This window comes from Chlorocebus sabaeus, chromosome 12 (genome assembly GCF_047675955.1).
Source record: "Chlorocebus sabaeus isolate Y175 chromosome 12, mChlSab1.0.hap1, whole genome shotgun sequence".
NCBI lineage: Eukaryota > Metazoa > Chordata > Mammalia > Primates > Cercopithecidae > Chlorocebus > Chlorocebus sabaeus.
The window spans coordinates 113,495,236-113,515,180 of NC_132915.1; the positions used below are offsets into that span (position 1 = coordinate 113,495,236).

Sequence of the window (19,945 nt, forward strand, 5' to 3'; positions counted from 1 at the left end):
TCTCCCAGGAGTGCAGAGAGGCAAGCCCTGGGCAGCAGCAGGCACAGGCCTTCTTGACCCCAGACCTTCAACCTGTCACATTTTGGCTCCTCCTTAGTGGAGGTTGTTGAGGGTGTTTTGCAGAGAGACATGACACCAATCTTAATTTTTGACCAATTTTCCATAGCATGCAGATAATTTGTTTCCAAAACTTTTCATTTCCCTGAAGTTGTCTGGATTGGTATCAGTTATTTCCATAAAATGATCAGATGAGTTTTGATGGACAGATCAGGCTTTTGTTTACAACTGTTTCGCTCCTAATCATTCCACCACATCACATGTCATAGACCCGAATTGTGTCAAGAAGACGGGCTTGTTCGTCAGGCCCTGGTGGGCACTTTGATAGCGGGCACGCTGCTCCATGACACGCATGGTGTTGGGTCTTGCTGGACAAACTGTGTTGTGTTCAGTGTGCAGAGCCTCTGCTAGATACTGTCATTTGGGGCACTGGGCCAGTGCTACTGGGAGCACCTCTGTTTTGTGTTGCTGACATCCAATAGCTTCATCATCTAGAGCAAACACTGAAGGTCTGCATTTCTTCATGAGCTTATTCTCGAGAAAATTGGGGGCAGACCCCTCCTCAGGGAGGGGAGGGCCACCTTGGTTTCCAGAGTCAAGCATTGTGAAAATTACCCAACGCTCAGGCAATCTGCCCAACCCTGCTGCCCATGCCTGGAGAAGCAAAGTATCAGGGGTCGTCCAGGCCCACCTGGAGCCAGGACAGGCCCTGCAGAGAAAGGTCTGACAGATGGTGGTGAGGGAAGACCCCCAAAGGCTTCTAGAGTCCCACCAGGCCCCCAGATCCTTGTCATAACCAGAGAGGCCCCAGCCCCAGAGGAAGAGGTCCCCTGCTCCACTGTCGACAGGGGCCCGCCTGCAAGGACACCGGCAGAGCTCAAGACCGCACATGCCTGCAAGGTGAGGCCTGCCTGGGCTCTGTCCTCCTGCAGGCTCCAGGCCTGGGTGACTGGGCGAAGGCAGCTGCTTGTGCAGAGCCCGGGGGAAGCCGCCTCTCATCTCTGGTCGTCCTCAGGACGCTGGATCCCACCAGCATCTCACCAACCTGGAGAGCCCCCCAACCCCTCATTTCACATGTTTGAACATAGAGGACCAGAGGGGTGTGGCTTGTCTAGGAGGTCTTAGGAGCTTGGGTCCTGACTCTGCCACTTACCAACTCGTGTGTCCCGTGTGCTTCCGCTCCCCCTCGGGACACAGAGATGTTGTGAAAGTTAAATAAGATAATCCACGTAAAACACTTCAAGCAGTGCCTGGTATCTGGCCAGCAAGTGATCAATGGTGATCCATTACCTTCCTGGGCCCCCATCAGGGCCTTCTGAGGTGGAGGGAAGGGCATGCTGGGGGCACAGGTGCAGACCACAAGTAGGAAGTCAGTCCTATAAACCAGGTATCTAACCCCATCCCTGCTCCCGCAAGGTAAGGACCAGCAGCTAACTCCATCCCTGCTCCCCCCAAGGTAAGGGCCAGCAACGGAGTCGTGGGAGGCTCCTGGGTTTTGAGCAGCAGCGCCTCTACGGGGTTTGCAGGCTTCGATCTAGGAGGGGCTGGGGGCTGGGCAGGTCCCTGCTCCAGAGAAGGAGGACCTGGGCCTGTGGAGCGCCGCGGTGGGAGTGCTGGAGCCCTGGCCCGTCACCCCCGTCTGCCCCACAGCGAGGACGACGCTGCCACTGTGTACCGTGCAGCCGCGATGCTGAACATGACGGGCTCCGGGTACGTGTGGCTGGTCGGGGAGCGCGAGATCTCGGGGAACGCCCTGCGCTACGCCCCGGACGGTGAGTGCTGGGCCTTGGCGGGGTCCCCGAACGGGGAGGCCCCCACGGGCTCTGAGTCGCATGCTCGCCCCAGGCATCCTCGGGCTGCAGCTCATCAACGGCAAGAACGAGTCGGCCCACATCAGCGACGCCGTGGGCGTGGTGGCCCAGGCCGTGCACGAGCTCCTCGAGAAGGAGAACATCACCGACCCGCCGCGGGGCTGCGTGGGCAACACCAACATCTGGAAGACCGGGCCGCTCTTCAAGAGGTGGGCGGGGCCTCTCCCGAGCTGGGCGGGGCTGCTCTTGGGGCGGTGGGCGGGGTCACTCTCCAGAGCTGGGCGGGGCCGTTCTCAGGACTGGGAGAGGTCCCTCTGGGGGAGGTGGGCGGGGCTGCTTTTGGGGAGGTGGGCGGGGCCCCTCTCCGGAGCTGGGTATGGCCGCTCTCAGCACTGGGCGGGGCCGCTCTTAGGGAACTGGGGGAGCGCTCCTCAAGAGATGGGTGCGGGCACTCTAGGGGGTGGGGTGGGCAGGGTCGCTTCCAGGAGGTGGACGGCGCCGCTCTCGGGGGTACTGCAGTGGAGCTTGCTGCCAACATCCTCTGGACACTGTTACTTCTCTCCTCTCCCCCCACCCCCCCAGCACCACCACACTCTCCTCTCCCCCCACCCCCCCAGCACCACCACATCTAATGGCACAATGATCTGCCCTCTTCTCAACACTGACACCAGTGCCGGGACTGTCACTGGAGTGGGGACTGGCGCCACTGCTCCTGCCCCTACTTTCCACACTGCAGTTCACCCTGAAACAGCACCCTTCTCCCTGTGTGGCTGGCAGCCTTTGGGAGGAGGCTCTTGAGGCAGATGGGGACTGAAAGCTTCCAGGGACCCAGGAGGCCAGACAAGGATCCCAAGAACAGCACACAAACCTTAGAGAGCCAGGGCTGGCCTAGGCCCAGAGACCCAAATGAACATCTTCAGTGTGGCTGCAGTTAGCTCACAGCACGCCTGGACACCATACCATGCCAGCTCACCCCCAGATCCCCAACCATTGAGTAGCATGTGCAGAGCCACCATCCACAATGCCCACGTAAGTGCCGATGTAGGCAGCACGTGTGCACACACATGCACACACATACACAGAACCGTGTGTGCACACAGACTCAGGTACGTGACACACACGTGACACAGGCACATGCATGGGGTGCACCCCACATAGGGATCACGTGTGCACACAGGTTCACTGATGTGACCCGATGGGTACAATGCACACGCGCACACACAGCCAGACAGGACAGTCTGGTGGTTAGAGTCAACTCAACCTCTCCCCCACTTGCTGGCAAGAGGGCAGGCATCCTTCTGTGCTTCTGCCTCCCTCTCTGTAAGACAGGATGGCTGTGAAGACAATGTCCTAACCCACGGAAAGCCCTTGAAGCAGAGTCTGGCACCCAGAAACCACTCAGCTGTCATGAGTTGCACTGTCCATCTGGTGCAGGCAGACACCATGGTGTTCAGGGGCTGGCATGTGCTGATCTTTCTGTTCTTGGGACTGGGACAAGGGAAAAGCCCGAGCTGCTCAGCAGGCAGGAGAAGGAGCAAGGAGAAGGAGCAGGGAGAAGGAGCAGGGGGAAGGAGCAGGAGAAGGAGCAGGGGGAAGGAGCGGGGGGAAGGAGCAGGGGGAAGGAGCAGGGGGAAGGAGCGGGGGGAAGGAGCAGGGGGAAGGAGCAGGGGAAAGGAGCAGGGGGAAGGAGCAGGGGGAAGGAGCAGGAGAAGGAGCAGGAGAAGGAGCACCTCTGAGAAGCCTCAGCTATGCTTCCTCCCCTAGAGTGCTGATGTCCTCCAAGTATGCGGATGGGGTGACTGGTCGTGTGGAGTTCAATGAGGATGGGGACCGGAAGTTCGCCAACTACAGCATCATGAACCTGCAGAACCGCAAGCTGGTGCAAGTGGGCATCTACAACGGCACCCATGTAGGTGGGGGTCATGAGGGGGTGGGGGCTGGGGCCTTAGGGTCCTGGGGCCAAGACCCCTGCGTGGCCACCCTCCATCTCATACTCCCACCCCCAGGTCATCCCTAATGACAGGAAGATCATCTGGCCAGGCGGAGAGACAGAGAAACCTCGAGGGTACCAGATGTCCACCAGACTGAAGGTAGGGGCCCCACAGACCTCCCTCAGTGTCCCCACCCCAGACAGCCCATCCACCCCCTCTGGCCTGAAGGAGGGGGGTGCGAGGTCAATGAAAGCCACTAAAGGAAGTCGGGGTGGGGCCTGCTGCCCCTGGACACCGTCCAGCACACCTGGCACAGCACAGGAAGCAGAGAGAGCAGGAGGGAGGAGAGGAAGCTGCCCCCATCCCACAGGGCCTCTCTGGTGCCCCTCTTGACCCAGTCCTACTTAAGTCTGGGGCAGTTGGTTGTCTGATAGGACCCTGCTGGGGAAGAGCAGATGGGAGATGGCAGGCCAACCTCAGCTTCAGCACTCGCTGTCCCCAGTCCTGGTCCTCCACACTCCTCATCCCTCCTCCAGCCTTCATGGCCTCCTGATGGTACCAGGTCAAACTGTCCTCTTCCACCATGTGGGACAGCCCTTCCTGACTCCCCTGGGCCTCTGAGAACCCCTGCCCTGGCTGGCTTCCTCCTCCAGAGCATCTTTCCCTTGGCTCCCTACTCCAGGGTGCTCTCCTGGTCGTTCCTCCCCCGGCAGAGCCACACCACCCCCACTCCACACACACTCCGGTCCCAGTAGCACCACAGACTGCCAAAGGCAAGGACCTCACAGGCAACATGCCCACCAACCTTCTCTTGGTCATTCCAGGCCCTCAAATGTCTCTTGCCTCTGTCTGCTTTCTGAGCCCACCCCTGAAGCCTGGTGCCAGCCCCTGCAGCCTCTCACCCAGGCTCCCTCCCCTGCTCTGCACCAGCCCCTGCAGCCTCTCACCCAGGCTCCCTCCCCTGCTCTGCAGACAGGGTGGGGTTTTCCAGTACCAGTGTGGGTTTCATTGCAGCCCAGACACTTCACATTGAAAAGTCTGAAAGCAGCTGTCAAATGCTAACAGCCAAAAGGCCCCATCTAGGCTGTGAGATGCAGATGGCTTTTTAAAAGTTTGTTTCTGGCCTCACTAATTTTGTAAAAGTACTGGCATATATATTACCTGTAAAACAGGAAAACATAATGAACGTTTTATTTATTTATTTATTTATTTATTTATTTAAATTTTTTTTTTTTTTTTGAGACAGAGTCTTGCTCTGTTGCCCAGGCTGGAGTGCAGTGGCTGGATCTCAGCTCACTGCAAGCTCCGCCTCCTGGGTTTATGCCATTCTCCTGCCTCAGCCTCCCGAGTAGCTGGGACTACGGGCGCCCGCCACCTCGCCCGGCTAGTTTTGTTTTGTTTTGTTTTGTTTTGTTTGTATTTTTTAGTAGAGACGGGGTTTCACCGGATTATCCAGGATGGTCTCGATCTCCTGACGTCGTGATCCGCCCATCTCGGCCTCCCAAAGTGCTGGGATTACAGGTGTGAGCTACCGCGCCCGGCCCATAATGAAAGTTTTATAAAGCAAATCAGGCCAGGCGCGGTGGCTCAGGCCTGTAATCCTAGCACTTTGGGAGGCCGAGGCAGGCGGATCATGAGGTCAAGAGATCCAGACCATTCTGGCCAACATGGTGAAACCCAATCTCTACTAAAAGTACAAAAATTAGCTGGGCGTGGTGGCGCTCATCTGTAGTCCCAGCTACTCGGGAGACTGAGGCAGGAGAATTGCCTGAACCCGGGAGGCGCAGGTTGCAGTGAGCTGAGATCGTGCCACTGCCCTCCAGCCTGGCTACAGAGCAAGACTCCATCTCATAAAAAAACGAAAAAAGAAAAAAAGGAAAAGAAAATCAACTTCTTCAATGGCTCCTGATCCCCCTGGGGATAAAAGACGAAATGCTGCCTGGAGGCTGAGGTTGAGCCTGCACCGCTCTCAGGCTCACCCTCCCTAGGACATGCCGGGAGGGTGCCTCTTCCACCACCCCCACACCTCCCTGCCTTTGCAGTTCTGGACTGCAGGCACCTCTGCTCCACCTGCCCTCGGGCACCTGCTTGATCCCTGCCCACCTTGAGGGCTCAGCTCTGATATCATCTCCCCTCAGAGTTCTGGCAGTGTGCTATGCTCCATTCCAGCTCTCTGTGCCCCAGATCCCTTCCCCACCCCCAGGCCATGGTCCCCTGAAGGACAGACAGGAGGGTGAGCCCAAGCAGGAGTGTGGTTTGAAGAGGCCACGGAGCGGTGGAACATGTCCACTCCGGCAAAAGGAAGGAGCCAAAGACCTATGCTCAAAGCCTGAAGGCTGCGGAGCTGGGGGCCAGGACAGTCAGGGCACCGGGATGAAGGGAGGCACGGGTGGGTGCCCCCTCGGGTCCCAGGTCCTGTGCAGGCGCAGGGTCGGCTTCGTGGACGTGCCCCTGTCCTCGTGGCACAGCAGGGTGGGAGTCAGCCTGCAGGCTGGGCAGTTTCTCACCCCGGGAAGATGGCTGGCATACAAGGGACATCAGCGGCTCCCCTGCTGGAGGGAATCACGTCTAAGCCAAGACTAGAGGAAAAGTGGCCAAGAGAAGGGTCTAGCGTTCCAGCAGTCTTTTCCGAGCCCCCAGCCCCCATCCCCCGGGGCTGCAAGCAGATGATGCTGATGGTGGGTGTGTCCTGAACACCTGGGCTCCTGAAGAAGCTCCAAAGAGGGGCAGTGGCCAGCAGCGCAGGGCGGGGGAGGAGGGGGCGTCGGGGATTAAGAGGGGCGCCAGGGGAGGCTGGGAACTGAGAAGAGACTGCCGCCCTGGGCAGCCCTAGGTCGGTGGTCCAGCTGGGTCTCCCCTTCCCCCCCAGATTGTGACGATCCACCAGGAGCCTTTCGTGTACGTCAAGCCCACGCTGAGTGATGGGACATGCAAGGAGGAGTTCACAGTCAATGGCGACCCAGTCAAGAAGGTGATCTGCACCGGGCCCAACGACACGTCTCCGGGCAGCCGTGAGTGCGCGGGACAGGGCGTGGGGCGCGGGACAGGGCGCGGGGCGCAGGGCGGTCTGGAGCCCAGCAGTTACCGCCCGCACCTACTCAGCTCGCCACACGGTGCCTCAGTGTTGCTACGGCTTTTGCATCGACCTGCTCATCAAGCTGGCACGGACCATGAACTTCACCTACGAGGTGCACCTGGTGGCAGATGGCAAGTTCGGCACACAGGAGCGGGTAGGCTGGACGGCCGGGGTGGGGACCAGCGTGAGAGGGGCCTGCAGGCAGGGGGTCGGAGAGGGTGGGGCATGGAGTGGGCGGGGCCTGCAGGCGGGGGTCCTGACGTGGGCGGGATGTTGGGTGGGCGGAGTCTGCTGGCGGTGGGTGGGGCCTGCCCGGCGTGGGAGGAGCCTGCTAGCCGGGGCGGGGCTGGAGTGGGGTGGGGCCTGCGAGCTAGGTAGGGTGTGGGGGAGAAGACCTCCGGGGTGCTCTAGGGCGGCTTCAGTCGGGGGTACCTGTGGCGGGAGCTGGGTGGACGCTGCCTGCATCCCCGCCGGCTCTGTGGCCTCGCAGGTGAACAACAGCAACAAGAAGGAGTGGAATGGGATGATGGGCGAGCTGCTCAGCGGGCAGGCAGACATGATCGTGGCGCCGCTAACCATCAACAACGAGCGCGCGCAGTACATCGAGTTTTCCAAGCCCTTCAAGTACCAGGGCCTGACTATTCTGGTCAAGAAGGTGTGCAGAGGCCGGATGGCTGGGGGTCCCTGGAGGGCCCGGGCCGCGCTGACCTCGCGTCCCCCTGCAGGAAATCCCCCGGAGCACGCTGGACTCGTTCATGCAGCCGTTCCAGAGCACACTGTGGCTGCTGGTGGGGCTGTCGGTGCACGTGGTGGCCGTGATGCTGTACCTGCTGGACCGCTTCAGGTGAGCGCGACCCGGGGCTCAGACACCTCCATCGGGGGGGCGGGGCCGGCGAGGGGCGGGGTAGGGCCGCCTCTCCCGCCCTCTCTCCCGCCCGCCCTCTGCGCCCCGCAGCCCCTTCGGCCGGTTCAAGGTGAACAGCGAGGAGGAGGAGGAGGACGCACTGACCCTGTCCTCGGCCATGTGGTTCTCCTGGGGCGTCCTGCTCAACTCCGGCATCGGGGAAGGTAAGGCCCCGCCCGGCCCGCCCGGCCCCGCCCCGGCCCTCTAGGGTCTGACAGAGCCCCCCGCCCGCCCACAGGCGCCCCCAGAAGCTTCTCGGCGCGTATCCTGGGCATGGTGTGGGCCGGCTTTGCCATGATTATCGTGGCCTCCTACACCGCCAACCTGGCAGCCTTCCTGGTGCTGGACCGGCCGGAGGAGCGCATCACCGGCATCAACGACCCTCGGGTGAGGCCTGGCCGGGCTGGGGGAGGGAATGCGAGATGAGCGGGGGTCGGCCTCGGGGAGGGGCCTGGGGAGCCGCCGCCGCGAGCCCTGCCCTCCGACCCTGCAGCTGAGGAACCCCTCGGACAAGTTTATCTACGCCACGGTGAAGCAGAGCTCCGTGGACATCTACTTCCGGCGCCAGGTGGAGCTGAGCACCATGTACCGGCACATGGAGAAGCACAACTACGAGAGTGCAGCGGAGGCCATCCAGGCCGTGAGAGACAAGTGAGGCGCGGGCGGCCACCCTGGCGGGGCGGGACAAGTGCGGGGCGGGGGAGGGCGGCCTCCGCCGGGCAGGAGAGCGTCCGGGCCGGGCACCCCGGAGGGCGCGGGCGTGGGTCTTCCAGGCCGGCAGGACCAAGGCCCCCGTGACCCCGCCTCTGCCGGCAGCAAGCTGCATGCCTTCATCTGGGACTCGGCGGTGCTGGAGTTCGAGGCCTCGCAGAAGTGCGACCTGGTGACGACTGGAGAGCTGTTCTTCCGCTCGGGCTTCGGCATAGGCATGCGCAAAGACAGCCCCTGGAAGCAGAACGTCTCCCTGTCCATCCTCAAGTAAGTGTCCGTGCGCCCGCGTCCCTCCTCCGCTCCTCTCCGCCAGAGGTGGACGCCCTCCCCAGTGCCAGACCACTCCGAGGCCACCACAGATTTCCCACCCAGGCCAGGCGCTAGCTGCTCCCTCCACCCCGCAGGCCCCGCCCCGCCCCGGCCCCGCCCCCAGCTTGCCCCTTCACGTCCTGGGCCCCGCCCCACTGCAGGCTCACTTGTTCCCACCCCCAGGTCCCATGAGAATGGCTTCATGGAAGACCTGGACAAGACGTGGGTTCGGTATCAGGAATGTGACTCGCGCAGCAACGCCCCTGCGACCCTTACTTTTGAGAACATGGCAGGTGCGGCTCCCCTGACACTCGGGTGGATTCTCCGTGGGCTGCGGCCTCCCTGGCCAGCAACTGAGGCTCTGGGTCCTGGCACACAGGGGTCTTCATGCTGGTAGCGGGGGGCATCGTTGCCGGGATCTTCCTGATTTTCATTGAGATTGCCTACAAGCGGCACAAGGATGCTCGCCGGAAGCAGATGCAGCTGGCCTTTGCAGCGGTGAACGTGTGGAGGAAGAACCTGCAGGTAGGGCAGGCCATCCTCCGAGGCCTGGTGCCCAGGGCCCGGCCTGGCCACGGCCCTCCTCCATCCCCGAAGGCCGTGGCACTGGCTCTGGCTCCGGTAGGCAGGACTGGAGCTAGGAGCCATGGCCAGGGGCAGTGGTGAGTGCTCCCAGGGCACGGGGGCAGCACTGGTGGGGGGCTGCCTGCAGGTGGCTGCCCACTGCAAAGCCGGGGCCGAGGGAGGCCACGCACCCTGCTCCAAGCCTCCGCCTGGCCCCTCTGTCTCCAGAGTCGCCCGCCGGTACCCATTCCATAGGAAGGCAATCAGGCAGGGTAAGACAGGGGCCCGCCTGTGTATGGCACGTGAGTCCAAGATGCATTTTGCCCTCCGCCGACCCAAGCCCCCTTGACGCCCTTCGGAGATCCCCCCCTCGCTTTCCTGCTATGTCCTTGTGCTCCGTGACTCTAATCCGAATGGGGCCAGGCCGGGTCCTGCCTGGTGCCCAGGTCGTATCCATGAGAATTTGCCACCAGCAAGGGCAGCCACGACCCACCTGGGACAGGGTGGGCAGTGGGCCTGTGCAGGCCTAAGGGCTCGTGGCCCGTGGTCGAGTTCCGGTTCACTCCGTCTCTTCTCTTTCTCTGGGTGCCGTCCTGGAGCCTGTGTCCTGAGATGAAGCCGACAGTGTGGCCAGGGCTGTTGGGGGATGGGGGTTGCTGGAGGCTCCACACCTCTCATCCGCCCGCTCTTGCTCTTGGCCCCACAGGTCCCCTGGGGACCTGGCCGCTGCCACCACTGGCGGGCACAGGCCACCTGGCCATCAGACCTGAGGCCAGAGTCCCGGGAGCTGCCTCTGTCACTCCAATTCCACCTCGACACCTGCCTCCAGCCCTCGGCCCCTTCCTGAATCTTGGTGTGTGCCCCTTGGGGGTCAGTGGCCTCCACACAGACAGCTGGCGTGGCCTGAGGGGCAACTCCTCCAGTCCTCAGAGGACTCCTCCTCCTCGGGACGCCTGTAAGCCAGGGCCACCCAGGAGCCAGGGAGCCAGGCGGACCTCCCCGGACGAGCCAGCCGAGAGCCCCCAAGCCCAGCCCCAGCACGAGCAAGGTCAGGCCCAGACCCTGGGCAGGAGAAGAGGCCACCCTCGAACGTCCGCTGTCGGCCCGTCTGTCCAGCACAGGGAGGCAGGCAGGAGCGAGGGCCCAAGTGGCCGGCCAGGCTGGGCAGCGGCCCATCCAGGAGCAGGCGAGGGCAGGTGTGGCCACCACCCTAGCCATCTAATCACTTATACATATTCATTTTAGGATAGAAAGAGTGGTAGAGCAGAGCCTGACCCTAAAAAGAAAGCCACATTTAGGGCTATCACCTCCACCCTGGCTTCCAGCTTCAAGAGGCGTAGGTCCTCCAAAGACACGGTAAGGGGGAGAGCACCCCAGTCCCGCGTCCGACTCCACCTGCCCTGCCCTGCGTGTGTCTCCCGCCCCATCACCCCGCCCCGGACCCTGGGCTCCTGTGGCCCACTCTGCCCCTGTCTCCCTGCGGCAGCCACTCTGCCCAGCCCACCCATGTTGCTCTCTCTCACTCTCTGGACCTTTCTCCCCGGTCCTCCTGAGTCCTCGGCTTTCCCCATGTGTCTCCGTTAGTCTGCCCGCCCACCTCCCCTGCCATGACCCACACGCCATCTTGAAGCCTGTCATCTCGTTGGTCAGTCAGTCAGCCACACCACCTCTCGGGGCCAGGTCTGGGGCCCTAGGAGCCCAGCGTGGCCCCATCCTGGACTCCTCAGCTGCCGGGAGGCCACACCACTTCTCTGTTATGTCCCCGTTTCTCTCGCCTCTCCCAGAGGGGCCCGCCGCCCTCACTTCGCCCCTGCGACGGCCCTGGAGGGGGTGGCTGTGATGTCCCATCCCGTCCGTCTGTCTGGCCACTGGCCCCGCCCCCCAGACACCTGTCTTACCTGTCTCACCAGAGCCATGCGTGTTGCATCTTCATGTGGTCTCTGTGTGGGCCGGGGGCTGGGGGCCGGGCCTGGGTCCATCTGGGTGGACGGCTGGGGCCTGGAGTTGGAACTGGCCCTGGTCACAGGGGACTGTCAGGCAGGGAGTGGGGTGGGACCAAAAGGGGTGGCTCCCACCCCAGGCTGTGCAGGGGCCCTGCAGGAGGTGTGGCGGCAACTCCCAGAGGGTCTGAGAATGGGTAGGGGCGGCCCCTCAAGCCCCGGGCTGCAGAGCCCAGGACAACACTGAGGTTCCAGACAGGGAGGCCTCTGGAAGGGAAATGAGCACCTCAATTCCTGACCCCAGCAACCCCACAGGGCCCACCCCAGAACCAGGCCTTCTGCCTTTTGGAGCCCAGAATCCCCCTACTTCCTGCTCGGGGCAGCTTGTGGCTGTAGCAGATATGCACACTCGGACCAGAGGCCCCCAAAGTGAACCCAGCCTTGCTAGAGGCACCCTAGGCCCAGGCACCATGGTGGGGAGGGGCTGCCCAGAGAGGCAGCAGAGACCTCAGCCCAGTGGCCTCCCTGCAGTCCAGGGGCCAGTCTGGTCCACAGGAAGCCCCCAGCCCATAAGCAGCATCATCACAAAGATGCTTACGCCCCGGGGAAGAAGTGCGATTTGCAGCCACCCGCCCCTCAATGCACCAGAAGCGGGGCAGACCTCCAGGGCACAGACAGGACTTGGCATCAAGCAAGCCAAATCCCGAAACGAAGCCACCAGGGTGCCCCAAGAGGGACCCATGAGGCCTGGCTGCTCAGCTTCCTGGGGAAGGGACTTGGCATGCAGGATGGGTGGACCGTGAGAGCCTGTAGGCCTGGGGGCCACTGGAGGCTCAAGGAGCAGGTGGAAGCACCATTCCTGAAGCCACCCCTGCTGCGGAGAGCAGGCAGAGCCGATGTTGCAAAGTCTGAGCCAGGAGTCCCGCAGGGAACAGGGAGGGGGAATAGCGCAGGGACCGTGGGCTGGGCAGGCTGGGGAAGAAGGGGTGTCCAGGCAGACAGGAGAAACAACGATTTGGGGCAGGCAGCCACAAGGGGCAAGCACAAATGTTATGCAGGTGATGGGCCACTTTCAGAGGGTGACACTGGGTCCCAGGGCCCTGCCTGGAGCTGGGCCAGGTGCAGCTCAGAGACCCTCATGGTGCCCTTCTGGGGACATGTTTCCAGCGGAACCCTCACCCAAGCTCCCTGGGCACCAGGGACCATCCTCTGGGGCCAGTTCTGGCATCACGTGGCATCTGGGGCTGGCCCTGCCCTGCAAGGCTGAACTATGGGGGGCACTGCCAGCTGGGGGTCTGGGCATGGGAGGGCAGCCCAGCTCCCACCTGGTCTCTGGGGCTGTGAGCTTGTTCAGAGGGAGGCCTGGGTGGGGGGCTCCTTTGGGCAGGGTGGGGTCCGTCCGGCTGCGGAGATCCCCTGCCCCTGTCCTGTGGCCGGTCCGGGCCAGGGCGGCACTGGGCGCTGAGGGCTGGGGTCCCTGGCGGCCGGCGGGGCTAGCGGGTATTGATTGTTGGTTCTTATTTATAGAGCACCGGGGGTGGACGCGGCGCTTTGCAAAACCAAAAAGACACAGTGCTGCCGCGACGCGCTATTGAGAGGGAGGAGGGCCAGCTGCAGCTGTGTTCCCGTCATAGGGAGAGCTGAGACTCCCCGCCCGCCCTCCTCTGCCCCCTCCCCCGCAGACAGACAGACAGACGGACGGGACAGCGGCCCGGCCCACGCAGAGCCCCGGAGCACCACGGGGTCGGGGGAGGAGCACCCCCAGCCTCCCCCAGGCTGCGCCTGCCCGCCCGCCGGTTGGCCGGCTGGCCGGTCCACCCCGTCCCGGCCCCGCGCGTGCCCCCAGCGTGGGGCTAACGGGCGCCTTGTCTGTGTATTTCTATTTTGCAGCAGTACCATCCCACTGATATCACGGGCCCGCTCAACCTCTCAGATCCCTCGGTCAGCACCGTGGTGTGAGGCCCCCGGAGGCGCCCACCTGCCCAGTTAGCCCGGCCAAGGACACTGATGGGTCCTGCTGCTCGGGAAGGCCTGAGGGAAGCCCACCCGCCCCAGAGACTGCCCACCCTGGGCCTCCCGTCCGTCCGCCCGCCCCGCTGCCTGGCGGGCAGCCCCTGCTGGACCAAGGTGCGGACCGGAGCGGCTGAGGACGGGGCAGAGCTGAGTCGGCTGGGCAGGGCCGCAGGGCGCTCCGGCAGAGGCAGGGCCCTGGGGTCTCTGAGCAGTGGGGAGCGGGGGCTAACTGGCCTCAGGCGGAGGGGCTTGGAGCAGAGACGGCAGCCCCATCCTTCCCGCAGCACTAGCCTGAGCCACAGTGGGGCCCATGGCCCCAGCTGGCTGGGTCGCCCTTCCTCGGGCGCCTGCGCTCCTCTGCAGCCTGAGCTCCACCCTCCCCTCTTCTTGCGGCACCGCCCACCCACACCCCGTCTGCCCCTTGACCCCACACGCCGGGGCTGGCCCTGCCCTCCCCCATGGCCGTCCCTGACTTCCCAGCTGGCAGCGCCTCCCAGAGGCGCTCGGGCTCCCGCCGCCTCGGGCCGCCTCCTCCAGACTCGAGAGGGCTGAGCCCCTCCTCTCCTCGTCCGGCCTGCAGCCCAGAACGGGCCTTCCCGGACGCTGGCTCGGGACTGTCTTCAACCCCGCCCTGCACCTTGGGCACGGGAGAGCGCCACCCGCCCGCCCCCGCCCTCGCTTCGGGTGCGTGACCGGCCCGCCACCTTGTACAGGACCAGCACTCCCAGGGCCCGAGCGCGTGCCTTCCCCGTGCGGCCCGTGCGCAGCCGCCCTCTGCCCCTCAGTCCCCAGGGTGCAGGCGCACATCGCCCACCCCCCACCTCCCGGTGTATGCAGTGGTGATGCCTAAAGGAATGTCACGCAGTTTTCGGTCTGTGTCGCTTGTTGACCCCGGCAGAGAGTGTAAAGGGAGGGCAAAGGCATGGGGGAAGCTTCGAGCGCTCCAGGCTGCCGCGGTCGCTCAGGCTTGGGCGACGGCGGCGGGGCTCCCCGGGTCCGCAGGCGAGGCAGAGCCGTGGGGGTCGGGATAAGGGTTCGGGTCCGGCGGTCTCGGCGGGCGGAGGGCGGCGGTGCGGCAGCGGCGGCGGCGGCGCGCACGGCAGGCGGTGAGCCCGGAGCCTAGCACCAGGCAGGCGGCCAGGCTGACGAGGAAGGAGGCCGGCCCGAGCGCGTAGACCACGGCCAGGTCCCGCAGGGCGAGCGGCTGCGCGCAATGGCTAAACGCGGCGTCGGAAAAGGCAGTCAGGGGGCTGAGCGTCAGGCGTCCCGGCCACACGCAGAGCAGCGTCTCGGCCTCTGTGGGACACAGACAAGGGTGTGGCATCAGGCGGCAGCGGCCGCACCGCCCTGCAGACCCCAACCCGCATCCCTAACAGCTCACCTGACGCGGGCAGCGGGTGCCTGCGCAGCCAGGCGCAGAGCGGGCGCAGTGCGCACCCGCAGCCCCAGGGATTGCCGCGCAGGTGCAGGGCATCTAGGGCGGGCAGGCGGCCCAGCAGCCCCGGCGCGAGTGCCGCCAGCTCGTTGTCCTGCAGGCTGAGTGAGCGCAGCAGCGGGAGCGCGCCTAGCGCCGCGGGCTCCAGGCTCGCCAGTCGGTTGCCGGCCAGTGAGAGGTTGCGCAGCGCGCGCAGCGGCGCGAAGGTCCCTGGTGCCAGCGCTTCCAGCTGGTTGGCGCTTAGATCCAGCAGCTGCAGCGCGCCCAGGCCCCAGAAGGCTCGCACGTGCACCGAGTGTAGCCCATTCTCGCGCAGGTCCAGGCGCTGTAGCCCGCCCGCTCCCGCGAAGGCACCGGGCGGCAGCGCGCGGACGCGGTTGTGGTCCAGCAGCAGCGCGCGCAGGCGCAGGCTCAGGCCTGCGGGCACGGCGGGCAGCGAGAGTGCAGAGCAGCTGGCCAGGCCGCCCAGCACGCACGTGCACACCTCGGGGCAGTCCGGGGCGCCCGGGGACCCCGAGGGCGAGGCTGTGGCCGACACCTGGGCCCAGACAGGCCAAGGCGACAGCAGCAGCAGCAGCAGCGGCCGAGGCCGCGACCAAGAAGGGCTCCGCATGGGGGCAGCCCCGGCACCCGCGGTGAGAGGCCCGCTGCCTGCGCGTCCCCGGAGCGCGTCGTCCGCGTAGCCCGTTCCTGCGGCGCCTGCACAAATATTAACTCTGGCCCGAGCGCAGGCAGTTCCTGTCCCACGGCTGGATCCACGCTTGGGGCGGAGGCAAGGCAAACAGCCAACGCCCGGCACCGCCAGCCACCTGTCCCGGAGCTCCAAACTACTCTTGGCGTAGCGCCGGCCACAGCGCTATCAAGACCACCTCGCCCCGCCTTGTCCACCACCGGGCACCCGCCGAGCTCTGAGCAGCAGGACACCGCCCACCTGCGCCCACCTGCACCCACCCAGCTCACGGCTGCGACAGGCTCCCGCACGCAATGTAACCCAGAGGTCCTACTCCTCACCCGTCTCGACCCCACCCAGGCTCAGCAAAGTGATGCCAACGTGCACACGCGGAGTGGCCCCCACGCAGGGATGGTCCCGTTCCCATGGTGGATGGGGCCTGGGTTGGAGACTGGCCTTGGGATGGAGGGAGACAGCACACCCCAGGCAGGAGAGGCGTCCCTGCCCCACCCCTCCCACCAGGACTCTCCTGGACCGTCAGAAAAACAGACCAGTGCAGTGGGGCAGGGGTATCAGCCTAAGTCCTCCAGTTAAACCCAGCGCCCTTTGGAGTTGCCAGTTTCAGGTCCTGTTCTAGGGGCTTTCCAAAGCAGGGTGTAGGGAGGAGCCAGGCTGACCAGCTGTGGTAGAGAAGGTGGAAATATTATGGGTTTGGTTTCCTGTCCTGGGGCAGAGGAACAGGGGAACCTAGTGTGGGGCCTGGGCGCCCTGCTTTGATGAGACCCATATGCGTGTGCACCCCCCATGATGCAGCCTTGAGGGGTGTGAGAGCCTGCAGGATGGACAGTACACAGTCACTAAATACACTTTAATTCCCCTCCCCCAGCTGCCCTCAGCCCTACTCAGGTGGTAGGGGCGGGGGTGGCGGCGGCTCCTCTGGAGAAGCCTCCATGGGAATGGCCACAAGGCTCTGATCCTCTAGTGGTGGCATCATGGAGACCTCCAGGTCAGCGTCCATTAGCTGGGACTCCACGTATACCGGGTGCAGGTCCATGCGATTTTCCTGGACCCCAAAATTCTCCATCAACCTGCATGACAGGGGCCAGGTCAGCACAAGCTGGTGGAGTCCTAATCCTCCAGGGCAGGCCAGTGTCTGGGACAGCGCAGTCCCACAAAGGGCCTCCCCTGGGACAGTACCCCTCCTCCTCCAGGGACTCCCTTGGGATAGCTTCCTGCGCCAAGGGCCTCCCCTAAGACAGCACGCCCCACCCTAGGACCTCCCTTAAGACAGCGCACCCCCCTCGAGGGCCTCCCTGGTGCTCACCTGTTGTCCACTAGTCTCGGGCATGTTTCACTGAGGGGATGAAGACCGACATGAGTCCTGGAACAGTGTTGGGTCCCCGAACCTCCCCCAACACACGCCTAGGAAACACCATTCCTACCCCAGGTGACAGCCCACCCAGGGGGTAAAGGCCCCTCTTGCAAGACCGAGGGCCCAGGGCAGGCAGCCTGGCCTCACTCCCATCCATTCCTGACCCCGGGGTTCACGCACCCCTTGGCCCGCAAGACACCAACTGCCACGATGACAAGGGCACAGAAGCAGCTGGCACTGACGCCCGCCAGCACCACAAGGAGGGCGATGAGGGCCTCGCGGCTGAGGCCAAGGCTGCATTCACAGTAGGTTCCAGCTGCAGAGACAGGGCCACATAGCCACGGGGCCGGTCACCTGCCTGTGGAGGGGCCCCAGGTCTGCCCCTGCCCTGGTGGCCACCAGAAGGACACCAGAGCTCCCGCCTTGCCTGGGAAAGGGGAGCCCTGGCTGGGAGCAGGGTGAGGGGCAGGAGGAGGCACCTGCAGCAGGGATGAGCAGAAGAGACAAACATGTGAGGCCCAGAGGGCCGCCACGCAGGCAGGACGCAGGCTGGGGACCAGGGGCCATGTCCAGCCCTGGCCCCACTGCACACCTCTGACGGAACTATTGGAAGGCGCTGACTTCACAGTGGGACTGTGAGGTGGGGGTGGGGGGCCTCACGGTGCCAGTGTGTCATTTGCCCTTGGGCACCGCAATTCAGGGAGCCACTGACAAAAGCAGCCCTGGGAATGGGACAGGTAGGATGGACAGAGGCCTGAGAGAACGGCCAGCTCAGGCCAGTTCCGAGGCAGAGGCAGCAATGGGGCTGGCCTGGTCTTATGCGCAGTCCTTCACAGTGGTTTCACCGTGTTCGCCAGGATGGTCTCGATCTCCTGACCTCATGATCTGCCCGGCTCGGCCTCCCAAAGTGCTGGGATTATAGGTGTGAGCCACCGCGCCTGGCCAAGTCCTTCACAGTGAAAGGGGGTGGGCAGCACTCCAGGCCCTGATGCGGGTGCAGTGGCCTGGCAACCTTGGGGGGTGGGCAGTAGGCAGCCTCGGCCTCAGCTCCCTCCCAGCATAAGGACTGTGGCAGCTTAGCCTGTGGGCTGGGCCCCAGCTGGCTGCAGGTCACCTTCCTCCAATGCCGAGGCAGGAAGGGGCCAAGGAGGGCTAAGCAGGTGGGCTTGCACTCAGCCTCCCTCCCCACTGCTTCTGGGAGGGTCTGGCTCATGCCCTGGCAAAGCTCAGGTCAGAAGGGCTGCTGGCACATAAGGGAATTCCCCATCAACCTGGAAAGGTCTGGGGTACACTGGCCACCCCATCTGAGCAGGACCCCAAGCCTTGCCTCCTGGACATCCCCCATCCAAGGCTCCAGACTAAAGGTATCACTGAAGTTGGTGCCCCAGGGGCTGTTCCCTCTGCAGAAAAGGCAAGCATTGCCCAAGGAAGTCGACCACAGGCCAGCATGGCCAGGGTTAATTTCAGCCTCCTTCCTGAACCTGCTGTTCCAGGCTGGGAGAGAGGCCCCTGCCCTCCCGGCTTCCCCTCCTCTGAACCTGCCAAGCAAACCGCCAGGCAGCAGAAGGAAACACCTGCCCCATAGCCAACCAAGGCCAGGCCTCCTGCCAGCTCAGGACCCATGGGGCGCAGGGGGGCGGGGCGGGCACAGCCTGGCCCCAGTGGACCTGGTCACCAGGGACCCCCTTGCCTGTTGACAGACACCCTCCTGCTGGGGTCCTCGAACCTCTGACTTGCTGAGTGACACCGTGACCTGACATGCACCTTTTACCCTTGTCTTCAGGACACATCCAGCGATGGAATCCACAGACACAGAACAAAAGGTGTGCCAGAGCCAGGCTGGCAGTGACACCGGACAGGCCAGCCCAACAGGTTTGTATCCTGCTTAGGACAATGGCACACCCAGCCTGGGGCCAGGTGGTGGCCATGGTCAGCGGGATCCAGGCAAGGCCACCGCCTGAGGGGAGACAGTGGGCGTCAGAGCAATCGGGACCCCCCCACAACAGAATTCAGGAGAGGGGTCCCTCTGTGTGACAGCAGCACAGCCAGCCTTGGAGTGAAGTGGAGCAGGTGGCAGGCCCCAGGGCTGGAGGGGAGATACCACATGGGCGGAAGCAGCCTTCCTTGGCGGGGCAGAGGCCTGATGGCCAGAGGCTGTGCATCTGACACCTGCCTAATCCCAACCACTTCCTCCTTCAAGCCCCGAGGCAAACAGAGTTCTCCAGAGTCAGGAGGGTGCAGGCATGTCCACAGAGCAGGACGGCTCAAACAGGCCAGATCTGGAGAGGTGGGAGGGGGCTGGGCGGCGGCTGCAGGAGCCCAGGACAGTGGACACGTGGGAAGCAGCAAGGGTATCTGGGGACAGCAGCGGGAGCACTGAAACCAGGCGCAGCGCACAGCCTGGGAAGGTGCTGCAGTAGGAGCAGGACTGGAGGCGCCGGTTCTAAGGGCCTTTATCCCCCGGGAGGACAGCACCATCGGGGTGGAGCATGTCTGGCCTGGAAATGGCACCTCTGGGAGACAGGCCCAGGTTTTAGCAGCAGAAGAGCCCAGAGCTGGACCCTAGGGCCCTTGTTCAGCTTTGTGGCGTCTCCCTCTCCCAGTGCCAACCTCTGGGACAGGCCCTGGGCAGCCTGCACACGCATGACCACACATGTGGGGGACACGGGGGCGACCTGCCTTTCCGAGGCACACCTGTGAGGCTGAGCTCTGCGGCCACCCTGCCCAAGTGTGGAGCAGGGGACAAGTGCCCACTCCCTCTGGCCACCAGGGCATAGCCTTGAGCAGAGCCTTGCGCCGGAGATGAGGCGTGTTGGCCAAGAGGTCATTCACCAGTCTAAGCAATTCCAACCGAACCCATGCAACGTCCCAGCCTCGCCGGGGACCTCCTGGCCCGGCACGTAGGGGTGGGCACAGGCTGAGCAGAGGGTGACCCCAGGGCTCCTTCCAAAGGCCAGAGGCACAGGGATGGAGCTGGAGGTCTGGCAGGTAGCACCAAGCCCTAGGACGTGGCTGCCGGAGCCATGGCCCAGGTGTGACGTGGGGTTTCACGCGCGGCTTCCTGAGCACCCAGCGGGGGCGGCCCAGGAAGCTCTCAGGAGGCTGATTCCCAGTGCAGATGTGTAGGCCTAGGTGGCCCCTCACCTGCTGCT

The 19,945-nt window shown here is 64.0% G+C and overlaps 3 protein-coding genes across 11 annotated transcripts in view; 1 reads left to right on the plus strand and 2 right to left on the minus strand.

Moving 5' to 3' along the window:
- GRIN1 (glutamate ionotropic receptor NMDA type subunit 1) overlaps window positions 1-14,182 on the plus strand; it is a 29,576-nt gene extending 15,394 nt beyond the window's left edge. For 2 of the 9 annotated variants that reach the window (XM_008005510.3, XM_008005513.3), the window contains 16 exons: window positions 1,708-1,829; window positions 1,903-2,077; window positions 3,633-3,777; window positions 3,875-3,958; window positions 6,669-6,810; window positions 6,902-7,029; window positions 7,366-7,530; window positions 7,601-7,719; window positions 7,831-7,943; window positions 8,018-8,166; window positions 8,273-8,430; window positions 8,596-8,757; window positions 8,983-9,092; window positions 9,179-9,324; window positions 10,609-10,719; window positions 13,194-13,289. In XM_008005510.3, coding sequence (XP_008003701.1) covers window positions 1,708-1,829; window positions 1,903-2,077; window positions 3,633-3,777; window positions 3,875-3,958; window positions 6,669-6,810; window positions 6,902-7,029; window positions 7,366-7,530; window positions 7,601-7,719; window positions 7,831-7,943; window positions 8,018-8,166; window positions 8,273-8,430; window positions 8,596-8,757; window positions 8,983-9,092; window positions 9,179-9,324; window positions 10,609-10,719; window positions 13,194-13,262 — 2,098 coding nt within the window. In that variant the 3' untranslated portion in view covers window positions 13,263-13,289. Of the gene's footprint in view, window positions 1-1,707; window positions 1,830-1,902; window positions 2,078-3,632; window positions 3,778-3,874; window positions 3,959-6,668; window positions 6,811-6,901; window positions 7,030-7,365; window positions 7,531-7,600; window positions 7,720-7,830; window positions 7,944-8,017; window positions 8,167-8,272; window positions 8,431-8,595; window positions 8,758-8,982; window positions 9,093-9,178; window positions 9,466-9,591; window positions 9,636-10,608; window positions 11,250-12,830 lie in introns of those variants that run through there. The other 7 variants (XM_008005511.3, XM_073022115.1, XM_008005508.3 and 4 more) reach the window with 7 other exon arrangements.
- LRRC26 (leucine rich repeat containing 26) lies at window positions 14,182-15,464 on the minus strand. The gene is made up of 2 exons (XM_008005517.3): window positions 14,698-15,464; window positions 14,182-14,612 (listed from the first exon to the last, which is right to left on the minus strand). Exons 1-2 carry the CDS (start codon window positions 15,362-15,364, stop codon window positions 14,278-14,280), a joined length of 1,002 nt encoding a protein of 333 aa, XP_008003708.2. The 5' UTR covers window positions 15,365-15,464; the 3' UTR covers window positions 14,182-14,277.
- An 844-nt stretch (window positions 15,465-16,308) lies between these two features.
- On the minus strand, window positions 16,309-19,925 carry TMEM210 (transmembrane protein 210). The gene is made up of 4 exons (XM_008005518.3): window positions 17,273-19,925; window positions 16,974-17,109; window positions 16,746-16,775; window positions 16,309-16,509 (listed from the first exon to the last, which is right to left on the minus strand). The coding sequence occupies exons 1-4, from the start codon at window positions 17,358-17,360 to the stop codon at window positions 16,320-16,322; spliced, it is 444 nt and encodes a 147-aa protein (XP_008003709.1). The 5' UTR covers window positions 17,361-19,925; the 3' UTR covers window positions 16,309-16,319.
- Window positions 19,926-19,945: the final 20 nt, after the last annotated feature.